This window comes from Colobus angolensis, unplaced genomic scaffold, assembly GCF_000951035.1.
Source record: "Colobus angolensis palliatus isolate OR3802 unplaced genomic scaffold, Cang.pa_1.0 Scaffold205, whole genome shotgun sequence".
Taxonomy (NCBI): domain Eukaryota; kingdom Metazoa; phylum Chordata; class Mammalia; order Primates; family Cercopithecidae; genus Colobus; species Colobus angolensis.
Window position 1 is genome coordinate 1,849,718 of NW_012115211.1, and position 13,551 is coordinate 1,863,268.

Below are 13,551 nucleotides of genomic sequence, written 5' to 3' on the forward strand. Positions count from 1 at the left end.
CAGCATCGGTAGCACTTGCGGATGATTCATATGTAAATTAAAGTTTGAGATATACCTGTTTTAAAAGGGATTATGGTGCCTCTACGGTAATAAGAGACTCTCTCCGGATTTGAAGCCAAATATTTGCCTTACCTATGCAACCTTCCTCATCCACATAAGTTTTAGATTTTAGTACGCGTTTTCGTTTTCTTTTGTTTTCTCCACTTGAGCTCTAAAAGATCAGAGGATACAATGTTAAGCTGATCAATTATATTATACAGAAAAATAACAAAAGCTTTTAAATCTATACTAATCATTCTCCAATACTCCATTATGATAAAAAGTTGAAAGAGAAACTCTACATTAGTTTTAGAGAACCAACCCCATCACATAGACAAGTTACGCTCACTATATACACAGGCTTGATATTTCATTGTTCATAAGAAGGAAAGTAGCATGCTGAAGAAAGAACCGTGTTCTGTTCATTCGGTCAATAAGTTTTTGCTGGGTAGTGCAGGCGACATGGTTAAAAAGTAGGATAAGGACCTTAGTGGAGGAGACAGATAAGGAAAGCAGACCACTGCAATACAGTGTGGTGAGGGCTTCAATGGAGGGCTGAGGCAGATATTATGGGAGCATACAGGGAAGGCCCCTAAACCACACCAGGGGTTTCTGTGGCATACGCCCTTGCTGTAGATACTTGCTATGTCAGCCTTCACATTTCTTGTTTTCTTTTTTGTTTGTTTGTTTTTTAGAGACAAGGTCTTGCTCTGTTGCCCAGGCTGGAGTGCAGAAGTGCAATCATAACTCATGGCAGTAGTCCAACTCCTGGGCTCAAATGATCATCCCACCTCAGCCTCCCAAGTAGCTGAAACTAAAAAGCATGTGCCACCATGCCCAGATATTTTTAAAGTAGAGACAAGGTCTCCCTGTGTTGCCCAGGTCTCAAACTCCTGGACTCAGGCGTTCTGCCCACCTCAGCCTTCCAAAGTGCTGGGATTACAGGTGTGAGCCAACATGCCTGGCCAGCCTTGACACTTCAACATTACACCTATCTAATTTAGTCTCAAATAGGTATTACTAATACCAACTTCCTTTTATCTCCACTGGTCTCCTTCATCCCATTTTCTCTTCAGCTAATGAGGAAATCAGCGTAAGATTTAAATGATGGTCTTAACACAATGAATTAAGAAAAACTAACAGCCACAAAGGAAAAAAAAATTGTCAGCAACTATTTTTTCAACTCTTCATTATCTACACTAATAGATGTAAAAAAGATGCAGCTGAAGAGCATTCCAAGCTGTATTTCCCCTTTGGCTGACAGTTTTCCCATCCAGCCCTTTTTCAGAATTGCTTCTGAAGGGCAGCAAATGTGTTTAAGTTGTTTGTTCCCCTGTCTTTCGCATGTTGCTCTGATGCAGAGGGATCTCTTTTTGCACCACTCTAACAGGAGGTGTATAGCACAGCAGAGATGCCGAAGGTCATGAATACAGAACAGCTCCCAGGTTCCACCTCTGCAACGTTCTTGAGACTATACACGCTAGCGAAATCTCCCTTCAGGTGAGAATGGAGGAATACCCATTCTGTACAACCTGTAGGAGAGCAGAATGAGACAAGAGCCATCTACTGGCATTTGTGAAGTATACAGCAAGGGAACTGATTTAGCAAAGTGGTTGTAGGTCCTTAAGACATAAAGGATACATGGATATGCAAGAACCCCAGTATATTTTTACCTTGACAGAAGGAGGTTCAGGCTCAGTCTTTGGCACTGGTTCAAGAGGTGGAGACGGAGGAGGAGGTGGGGATGGTGACTCAGCTTCATAAGCCCCAGGAGAGTCTGGGAAGACTGAAATAATGAAACAGACTTAGATCAGAGAACTACAAGCACTATCTGGTATAATGCCTTCTCCACTGGTTCTCTAAATTGACATGTCCAGCAAAGGGGATTTAGCAAGCAGTAATTCACGATAACCAAGAACTTTGCAGTTATATAGTTATCTTTAAAATATATATTTTATATTTTATTAATTTTATACAAATAAAATCAGAGAATCAAGAATTATTACAGCCACAAGTATCTTAGCTATATGTTTTCTTTTACAGCTAAGTCAGGTTATGAAGTTGGTTTGTAAATATCCACTCGTCGCCTTCCATATGCCATGTATTTCACTTTATTTTTACAACAACTCTGAGACAGATTTTCTTACTTGCACATTACAGTAAATAGAGGTTCAGAGGGGTTCCAAAACTTGCCAAGGTCACACAGCTTATAACTCAGACAGGAGGTTTTAAGCCTAAGTCAATCCAATTCTACAGCCTTGCTATTCCAACTATACCATGCCACTTTACCACTGAGGACAAGACATTATCTCTCAAGATCTATGCGGAGACAATCCCTCAGGTTATAACGAATGTTCTATGCCAGAGTTTTTCACTGTGACCTAAGGCTTTTCATCACCTGAGATGTTTGTTAGACTGAAAATCTCCAGCTGATGTTAAGAGTATAAACTTGGAGGTGGGTGAAGTCATCTTTTAAATGATTATCATTATTTAAGCTCTAACAACGAGGACCTGATTAATATTTTGCATATTTCTAGTGACTGCTCCACTGATAAGGCTTGTTCTGCTACACTGAGGTTAACAGGAAAGCATACTTTTAGGAAAAAAATACTGCTGTGGAAGTGGCATCACCCAAGAAATGAGCACCACCAGAGGGATCCCATGATTTCTCAACAATTGCAGAATTGGTGGTCTTAGTAAATGGCCCATGAGAGGGGAAGCAAAAATCCTCAACTGACCTATTACTCAATCACCACAAAGAAAGTGCTGCTCAGGGGACTGGGTAGCGACTTAGCCTCACCTGCTCCCTGAATCTCCTGGCTGTATTCAAATTTTTAACACAAGTCTTGGATCTGAAATTCTCCCAACTGAATAGGTCAGTGTTAAAAATTATGACAGTGAAGAGAGTTCAAGGCCAAATGACCTAAAGAGGTGAAACAGAACAAGAGCCAGAATGAACAATAAATTACACACTTTAAGTATAAAATGGGCCCCAAAAACTTTATAAGCTCTGGGAAACAAGAGAGAGAAACATAAAAGGAAAGCAGTCCAGCTATCAGCACAGCTCTGGGAGGCTAGAACATGATGGGAACTCAGGCAAGAGAAAAGTCAAACCCCAGAAGCAAGCCTCCATTGTTCTGAAGGAACAGCTATGAAGAAAGCTGGGCTATAATGGTAGATGTGTTATAATGGGAGGAGGAAACTTTAGGCAATGAGGAAGCCAAAGGAATTTTGAGACTCACAGTAATAAACTTAGGCATTCTTATTTCCAGTTCTGAAACCAGTTGACTTAACCAAAGAAAACAATCCTAGTGACACCCTCTAAGACCCCTCTCACAGCACTGTATGCAAATGTTTATCTAGATCCCCACTCTAGACTCTAAGCTCCAAAAAGGCAGAGACACCACGATTTCCCTGGCATAAACACAGAGTAACTGTGTGTGTGTGTGTGTGTATTTATTTACATAAAGGAAAACCACCACTTTCTGAACTAAATTTGGAATGAGGAACCCAGGTCAAGGAAGACAACATATATCTCTCTCTCCCTTCCACACACTCCCTGAGAGAAACACTGTGATAATAAACAAGCAAAACATTATGACTCCCCCAAACAGAGAAGAGAATAGTAGAGGAGTCAAGAGCCCTTAATGATTAAGAAATTTCAACAAATCCCTGGAAGATGGAAGGCAGATGGGAGAAAGCTGACAAAAGAGGCATCAGTCAAATTAGATGAGTCAGAGAGTAGAGATTATTATCTATTATAAAACTTCTATTTTTATCTGACTTTTAAAATTGTAAATATCTACTACTTTGTTTAAACTTGCCGCCATTCATGTACTAGAATATGTCTGTCTGCCAAGCCAAACATCCCCACTCAATACATTTTTACTGACACAGACATAAAGAATGTTCCATGCACTGGTGTATTTTAAACAGATTTGTAGCCAATCTGCAGCTCTTCAAGTGAAAGGTAAGCAATGAAGTATCACTTATTCCAGGAAAGCAACCTTTGTTGGGACAAAATAAAAACTGCAATGAAACTAATTTCAGAGATCCAGTGTGTCAAAGAGTTCTCTGGCAGGGACAGGTAATTAGAATTCCTGGAAACCATTCACAGCTTCCTAGGACTCAGTATTTTTAAAAAATATCTATCTTTACCTAAAAATGGGGATCACATTTGCTTAACATTCTCCATAAGCACCTTGCAAGGACTGAAAATATTAGCAAAGACTTAAATATTTATCAGTTAAAACTACATTTCTTCCTAGCAATGTAGATGTTATTCTTAATGTTATTTCTTTCTGGGTCTGGCCTTTTGTTTTTTGCTTTACAAAGAGAGTATGTAGAACTACTAAAGGTGCATATGACCCTGCGGGGTAAAAGAGAAAGGAACAGTCCCTTGGGTAGAGAGTTACAAACAGAAGTGGAAGGGAATTCTCTGAAAAAACTGAAGGTACTTGCAAGTATGGGCACTTCAGCAGGAAGAGTAGAGTGAGTAATAAGAAAACTATCTGAACTTGTTTCCAGACACAGGTAAAAGAAAAAACAGGCCAGGTGCAGTGGCTCACGCCTGTAATCCCAGCACTTTGGGAGGCCAAGGCAGGTGGATCAAAGGGTCAGGAGTTCAAGACCAGCGTGGCCAACATGGTGATACCCCATCTCTACTAAAAATACAAAAATTAGCTGGGCGTGGTGGTGGACGCCTGTAATCCCAGCTACTTGGGAGGCTGAGGCAGAGAACAGGTTGAACCCGGGAGGCAGAGCTTGCAATGAGCAGAGATCGCGCCACGGCACTCCAGCCTGGGCGACAGCGAGCGAGACTTCATCTCTACTAAAAATACAAAAATTAGCTGGGCGTGGTGGTGGACGCCTGTAATCCCAGCTACTTGGGAGGCTGAGGCAGAGAACAGGTTGAACCCAGGAGGCAGAGCTTGCAGTGAGCAGAGATCGCGCCACGGCACTCCAGCTCTGTCACCAGAGGCTAAGGAGAATGGCGGGAGGCTGAGGCAGGAGAATGGCGGGAACCCGGGAGGCAGAGCTTGCAATGAGCAGAGATCGCGCCACGGCACTCCAGCCTGGGCGACAGAGCAAGACTTCGTCTCAAAAAAAAAAAAAAGAAGAAAAGAAAAGACAAAACAAAAGAAAACCATGTACCAAGCACTGTCTTGGCACTTCTGACACATCATCTTATTTCATGTTCATAAAAAGCCTGTACCATTTGTGATAAAAATCCCCATTTTAGAGATGCAAAAACGAGGAATTAAACAAGTTAACTAACCTGCTTAAAGTCACACAATAAATGGTCAAGGTAAAATTTAAACTCAGGTCTGCCTGACTCCAAAGTTCTTGTATTTTCTCTACTCCTGCTGTTCCTTTTCTAACTTCTGGCTGAAGACAGCATATTGAACTATATGACATACTCAGTGTAACAGAAATAAAGCAATAATAAGTTAGAGACTGTGTAAGGGTTTAAAATAAAATCCCACTGGCTTTGAGACAAAGACGAAATTTAAGAATAAAATGGCAGAGGTTTATAAATTTAGTCAGATGCCAAAAATTATCTTTGCCAAAGGAAAAAAATCTAAGAGCTTCTGCTCTATATCATCTGTTATTATAGGTTGTGCACCTCTATCGCATTTCTTCACATTCCTTTCAAAGCTAAATAACCCCACTTATATTTCTAATCACCCAACAGTATTATTTTTGTAGGCTACAGATCAGAACTACAGGGAATATTTCAGAATGATATAATGAGTGCTCAACCAACCATAGTAATTCCTTAACTTAGAACTGACTCCTTCACTAATACTAGAGTATCTAGTTTACCTTTTTAATGTACATTAGGTCAATGGCTTCAAAGACCTTTCCAAAATCTTCCCAAGGTCTTTTACTGATTGGAAATAGGGAAGAGTGTTCCAATTAGCACCTATTCCTACATTTACTTCCTAATTATTTTCCCATGTGTCTACATGGAGTTGTTCCTTTCTGCAGCCTTGGCCAAAGCATTTTGATAAATGACAATGGAATGAAAATATAGCATTTGCCTCTCTGGGATGCTCATGTGTCTTATCCTACCCATTCTGAAGGGTCACTATAAACCACGGAAGGACATTGTACCTCTCACAGCATATCAACGGCTGTAATTCTAAACACATAGCATGAATGGTAGAATCTAAATCCACAGAAGTGTAAAAGATGCTACGTCTCTGTCACAGACTCAACTTTCTGCTACTATTTCTTGGGTCTGTTCATTTTTTTGCATTACTGTCATCCATATATATAATTTGGTTTTTTTCCACTCACTTGTATAGTTGAGCTAATATCCTTTTTTCAGAAGCCTCTCTTAGCATTTTCAATTCCTCTTAGTTTCTAGAAAAAGTAGAATCTTACAAGTTTCATTTTGTCCACTGATAGCACAGTAGGTTCCTTTTTTGCATTCATTATTATTCTTTCCTCTCCCTTTTAGTATCTGTTTGTGTTTGTCTCTATATCTTCACGTGATGCTGAAAATACTTTAGACTAGATTTCCCCTCATTACCTAAAATGTTTTATACCCATTATGCCATGAATTCATGGACAATTGATTAGAGCAGTTCAAACTTTTCACCACTGTGTCTCAAAGTGGGCTTTTCAAGGTAGAGTCATCCACCAGCATATCAGTTCAACCCATTTAACTTTCTTTTTACCCTCCTTCTTTTTCTATATACTTTATACAATTTGGGGCAAGATCTTGGCTCTTCAAAATACTTGATATTTTTTAAAAAGCATATTAATGTTCCTGGTAAGACTCTTGCCCTTATGAGGTTTGCTTATCTTACACTGCCCACAGCCTAAAACTAGAAGGGTCCATAGTGTCATTCCCTTCCAACAATGACACTGCAGGTTGTTCCAGTTAACCCTAGTTTTACCTGTGTGGACCACCACCAACAATATCCTGGCTGCCTAGAATGTCACAATTCTTAAAAGACTCACATGAAGGTAGCCAAAGGAATATCCTCCCCTTAAAAGAAAAAAAAAAGAAAAGAAAAGAAAAAGTCTTAGATAGTGTGTATAATAATAATTCTTATCCTCTTTCCCTCTGTGTTATTTTGACAAATTGACAAAAGATCATGGTTCTAGTCAAAAGGCTAATGCAAATTTCAAACAGAAAGAGGTGCTATGGTGTCTCTCAATGCTAGAATTACTACTCTTATTGTGATCCTTAATCCATTACTTTTTTAGCTCCTTGAACATTAAAAGTAGAATTGATCTCCCTAACCAAAAATGACTGGTAATGCCCACCTTCATCTTCACTGCTATCAGATTCAGGAAGTTTGATTCTTCTCCTTTTTTTCTTCATGTTTTCAGTTTCCTTTGTCTCATCATCAGATAATGCTACTCGCTTCCCCCTGTTGTCATCCAGAAATAAATTAAGCTTGTTACACATAACAAAAATGTAAGTATTCACATGCTCTTATGGGTTTTGCTTTATAACTCGTGGTCTTAATTCCAGAGGGTAGAAAAGGACAGCCAAATAGTCCAATAAGGACTCTTGTTAAGGATACTCTGCTAATTGACCATAACTAGGTCACTTTATGAGGTGACTTGAATAAAAAATTTCTAGAGTTTTCTAGAAACTGCTGGAAGCTACAACCAGGTTATCAAAAATCTCTCCAAATTCCTTCTTACTTCCCTGATAGGACTTTCAATTATCCAACAAGCATTAAATAAGCAGCTACTACATACATACAAGGCTCTTTGCTGGCCATTGAGAATACAATGATACAGAAGAAAACACTGTTTTCAAGAAGCTCTGGCAAGCACCACTGGCTATAAGGCAATGTGGTAGATTTAACTGGACAAATAAAATGTTATGGAATATAATTCATATTTGGAAAACTTAAAAGCTAAGTAGAAGTTCATCATGTAGAAAGGGGAAACATATTTTAAAGAGAAAGAACAATATGAGCAAAGGCAGAGATATCCTTTTAAGGTGATTCTAATGACATAATAATAATAAAAAAAAAACCTAGACTCCGCCGTGACATTATTTAGCTCCTCAGGATGAATGGATACTCCATCACACTCCTCATGCAACCAACAACTAATTTATCAAAGGCCTACTGAATGTTAGAGACACAAATATATACAAGACATAATCTTTGCCATCAAGTACCTTATGTCTTATATAACTTTAAATACCAACTTTCCTTTCTACCTTGAACTAGAAAAAGAACAATTAAACCCAAAGTAAAAGGAAATAATAAAGATAAGAACAGAAATCAATGAGATAAAAAAAAGAAAATTAACAAAGCCAACGTTGTTATTTGTGGGAAAGAGATTAATAAAATTAATAAGCTTTTTATAAAACCCATTTTGAAAACAGAAAAATACAAATTACCAATCAGGAATCAAACAGTGAAGAAATCTGTATTGAGTACAGGTTCTACAAACTCGAAGAATAAGGTTATATAATGAACAGGTTTATACCAATAAACTCAGCAATTTAGATCAAACTTTGAGTTTTAAAAGCACAACTCAGTCAAAACTGATCCAAAAGAACTAGAGAATTTGAACAGCTCTAGTTAAATCAAATTCACAATAAAAACCTTTCCCACAAATAAAATCCAGCCCTGGATTCACTGGTAAATTTTATTAAACATTTGAAAAATATGTACGTATATATAAACTCCTTCAGAAAACAGAGGAAACTTCTCCCAACTGCGGTCATGGATCATCACTTAATGACAGGGACACATTTTGAGCAATGCATTGCTAGGTGATTTCACTGTGTGAATGTCGTAGAGTCTACTCACACAAACCTAGATGGTCTAGTCTACTGCTCCTAGGCTACAAACCTGTACATCATTGTTACAGTACTCAATACTGTAGGCAACTGTAACACAATGGTATTTGTGTATTTAAACATCTAAAAAGAGAAAAGATAGTAAAAATACTGTATAAAAAAGATTAAAAATGGTACACACATATAGGGCACTTTGCATGAATGGGGCTTTCAGCACTGAAAGTTGCTCTGGCTGAGTCAATGAGTGAGTTGTGAGTGAATGTGAAGGTCATAGGATGTTACCGTACACTACTGTAGACTTTATCAACACTGGATACTCAGGGAACACTAAATTTATTTTAAAATGTTTTTCTTTCTTCAATAATAAACAGCTTACTGTAACTTTATTTTCAATTTTATAACGTTTTGGCTCTTTTGTAATAACACAGCTTAAAACACAAAAAATTGTACAGCTGTACAAAAATATTTTCTTTATATCCCTATTCTATAGGCTTTTCTCTGTTTTAAAAATTTTGTATTTACTTTTTAAACTTTTTTTGTTGAAAGCTAAGACCCAAACACACGTTAGCCTCGGCCTACACAGGGTCAGGATCATTGTCTTCCACCTCCACATCTTGTCCCACTGGAAGAAGACGTCTTCTTCAGGGGCAGTAACACACATGAAGCTGTCATCTCTAATGATAACAATGCCTTCTTTCGGAATATCTCCTAATGACTGCCTGAGGCTATTTTACAGTCAACTTTTTTTATAAGTAGAAAGACTACTGTCCTCTAAAATGATAAAAAGTATAGTGCAGTAATTATAGTAGCCCAGTCATTTTTATTATCAAGTATTATGTATACATAACTATTAACATATATGCTATACTTTCACATGACTGGCAGCACAGTAGGTATGTTTATACCAGCATCATCACAAACACGTGAGGAAAGTATTGTACTACTGTCATGACAGCTATGATGTCACTAGGCGATAGGAATTTTTCAGCTCCATTATAATCTTATGGGACCACTGTCATATATGTGGCGCATTGTTGACCCAAACATTGTTATGCAGTGCATGACTAATCTTATGAAGTTAGCACAATTTTGACACAGCAACTTGATAAAGACATTACCAGAAAAGAAAGTAACTGACCATAGCCTTCATAAACACAGGCAACAAATGCTTAGTGTAATATTAACAAATTTAATCCAGCAATATATAAAAAGGGATAATACATCATAACTAAGTGGAGTCTATCCCAAGAACACAAGGTTGGCCTAATTCACCACATTAATAAAAACACCATCTGAGCATCCAATAAATTCAAAAAAGCATCTGTCAAAATTCAATAACCACTCATGATAAAACCTCTTAGCAACCTTGGAACAGAAAACAACTTCCTCAATCCGGTTAAGGGTATCTATTAAAAATCTGCATTTAACATCACATTTAGTAGTGAAATATTGAATGCATTCCTGGCAATAAGCATCAACAGTGAGTGATGTACCCATGGCTGGGGACATTTTTATCCATACAAGTCATATGTTCCTAGGAGGTAAGGCCCACTGGACAGAGCTTTAACCCTCTAAAATTTCACCATTTTGTTGATGTTTTCAACGAGAGTAATCCCAACCTTGCCACAAAAGTTGTCTTTCTAGGCCTATCAGGGTTGACAGTGTCCTTTAGAATTTCTTTCAACAGACTAATTCTACCAACTATGAGGTAGTGTCTCCAATTCCTGGATCTAGTTTTAATAGCTTATGTGCTTTTTATTTTCTTTTCTAGTTACATTTTACCACTTGAAAAATAAACTCATTGATACAAAAAGAAAACAAAGAACTTTTTCTCTTAAATTTGACTGGAAACAGTAACCCTTCATTTGGCAAATTGAAGTGAAACACACACACACACACACACAATTAGACACACTTATGCCATGTCCACAAATTTGAAACAAAAACTAACAATCAATTTAGATCAATAAGGCCAAAAAAATGACTTTGGTCCTTAAATCATCCAAACTGGCTGATTCCACAGTTCTACTCCACTAGATAAGCTAGTGGGCTTCTCTTTCCATTTTGGTTGTATAGTTGTATCCCTAAGGCATTAAGTGGGATTTAGTACTTAACTGAAAACTGCCAGCTGTCAAGCCCAAAGAGACCTTTTCACCCCCAGTAGAGACTCTTCCCCAACAAGCAACAACATTTTCCTACCTTTTTTTTTCCTTCTGCAGCACCTTAACAGGCTCTGCTTTTTTGCTGGATTTTTTCAGGCCTGCAGGAGTTGCCAGCTTTGGTTCAGTGACAGATACCGTAGGCTGCTCCACTATTTTTTCTTCTTTCACTGCTTGTTCTGAGTCCAAATTGACTTTAAGTTTATCTATAAATAGAGTATAGCAGACGACATATGACCCCATCATGCAATATTAATACATCATTCTTTTGACAGTCTACCATGTGCCAGGTAATATGTTAGGAGCAGGAGCAAAAAGGAGCTCATGGACTATTTAGAAAACATTCCTCCTTTCCAACTACCACTCTAACTGTAACTTTTCATTTCTGCCTCCTGCTAATCCCTCATTGTATCACAGCCCCCAGGCTAAATGATAGTTAAAGCAAGGCTTAGAAAAAACACATACAACTTTATGAGGTATCATCCTTTTCATTTTCAGATGAGGAAAATCAATAATCAGAAGGATTACAAGATGTTTCCCAACAATACACAGTTTACAAATGGTGACAACGATTTGTAGCCAAGACCTTTACTTTCTATATATTCTATCTTTTAATGCCTGGATACCCTTAGTATCTCACTACTACCTTAATGATAAAATTTAAAGACATTTTGGATTCAAGGAAGTTTGGTTCAAATCCCACCTCACTCTGGGCAAGTTATTTTATCTAAAAGTCAGTCTTTTCTACACCTGGGATAATATTTACAAGATTATTATAAGGATTAAAAGAGATCAGTATTGGTTAAATGATTTATCCAAGGTAACACTGACAGAAAAGGTAAGAGTTGGGATTTGAACGGAAGTCAGTTTAACTCCTCAAAGTCCTTAACCCTTTCCCCACACCGAGCTGAAGAATGATTACTGTGCAACAGGGAGAACTAAGAAATGCAAAAAGGCCTAGCCATCTGAGGAACTATAGAAGCATGTCATCTAGCCTTCACACTGTACTTAGTGATAGCTTTTCACAAGTAAAGTCACAAAATACTATTAGAAAGCTGTCAATAGCTGGAGGCGCTTCAATAAGTAGTTTTGGTTATATGTTGTTATAATAGCTTAAACCTTCTACAGTGTAGAAAAAAACTGGTATCATAGTCTTGGCTATTATGCATAGCTTAGTATAATAATTTATAAATAATGTATATTATTTGAAGGTGTAGGTGATGGACCAAAGTGTAAAATGTATTTACACTTTTCTTTTTCCTGAAGACTTGAATGGAAAATGCGAACAGTGGAATCCTCCTTTCCAATGATGGCATACTCTTGCATTTTCAACTGTTGTTCTCAAGTATCTCCTCTCCTCTCCTCTCCTTCCTCTTTCTCTCTCTCTTTTCCTTTTTTTTTTTGAGACAGAGTCTCACTCTGTCACCCAGGCTGTAGTGCAGTGCAGCGATCTTGGCTCACTGCAAGCTCCGTCTCCCGGGTTCACGCCATCCTCCTGCCTCAGCCTCCCGAGTAGCTGAGACTACAGGTGCCCGCCACCACGCCCGGCTAATTTTTTGTATTTTTTTAGTAGAGATGGATTTTCACCGTGTTAACCAGGATGGTCTCGATCTCCTGACCTCATGATCTGCCCGCCTCAGCCTCCCAAAGTGCTGGGATTACAGGCATGAGCCACCACGCCCGGCCCCTACTTTCTATCTCTATAGACTTGCTTATCCTGGATGTTTCATACAAATGAAATCATATATGATCTTTTCTATCTGGCTTATTTCACTTAATATTTCAAGGTTCATCCATGTATATCACATATCAATCTGTACTTCATTACTTTTTATAGCTGAATAACATTTCATTGTCTGGATATACCACCTTTGTTTATCCATTCATCAGATGACAGACTTTTGGACTGTTTCAATTTTTGGCTATTATGAAGAATGCTGCTATGAACATCTATGTACAAGTTTTTGTGTGGACATACAGTTTTAATTCCCTTGAGTAGATATCTAGGAGAGGAACTGCTGCTCTATGTTTAACTTTTAGAAGTACTGCCACATCATTTTCCAAAGTGAGTACACATCATTTTACATTCCCCACAGCAGAGCACGAGGGTTCAATTTCTCCATATCCTTGCCAACACTTGTTACTGTCCAGTATCAAGTTTACATGGTTCAAGTCCCCACAATGAACTCTCTTCATCCAATTCTCAAGCTTCATTTTCATTGTAATGATCTTGTCATGTGTCAAATACAATAAAAAAAGTCCTAATTTTACTCTGAACATTCAGCCTTGAAGAAATGTCTGCTAAATAAATTAACTTTGTAAGCAATTCTTTTTTTTACATTAATATTTAATAGTATTTTATTTTATCCAGGTTTTCCCCCTCACTGAATTACGTGCCATTATAACACCTTATTACTCCTACCTAGCAATTACAATCATCCACTATTTGAATGTTTTCTTTCTTTACTTTTTTTTTTTTTTTTTAAAGGAATGGGGTCTTGCTATATTTTTGGCTGGATTGGATTTGAATTCATGGGCTCAAGCAAATCTCCTGCCTCGGTCTCCCGA

At 37.9% G+C, this 13,551-nt stretch overlaps 1 protein-coding gene across 3 annotated transcripts in view; it reads right to left on the bottom strand.

The window, feature by feature from the left end:
• The window catches only part of POLD3 (polymerase (DNA-directed), delta 3, accessory subunit), a 51,932-nt gene that overhangs the window by 7,591 nt on the left and 30,790 nt on the right, over positions 1-13,551 (bottom strand). For all 3 annotated transcript variants that reach the window (XM_011942043.1, XM_011942041.1, XM_011942044.1), the window contains exons 8-11: positions 11,024-11,189; positions 7,321-7,427; positions 1,713-1,825; positions 133-211 (exon numbers count right to left, since the gene is read on the bottom strand). In XM_011942043.1, the coding sequence (XP_011797433.1) occupies positions 133-211; positions 1,713-1,825; positions 7,321-7,427; positions 11,024-11,189 (465 nt within the window). The remainder of the gene's footprint in view (positions 1-132; positions 212-1,712; positions 1,826-7,320; positions 7,428-11,023; positions 11,190-13,551) is intronic.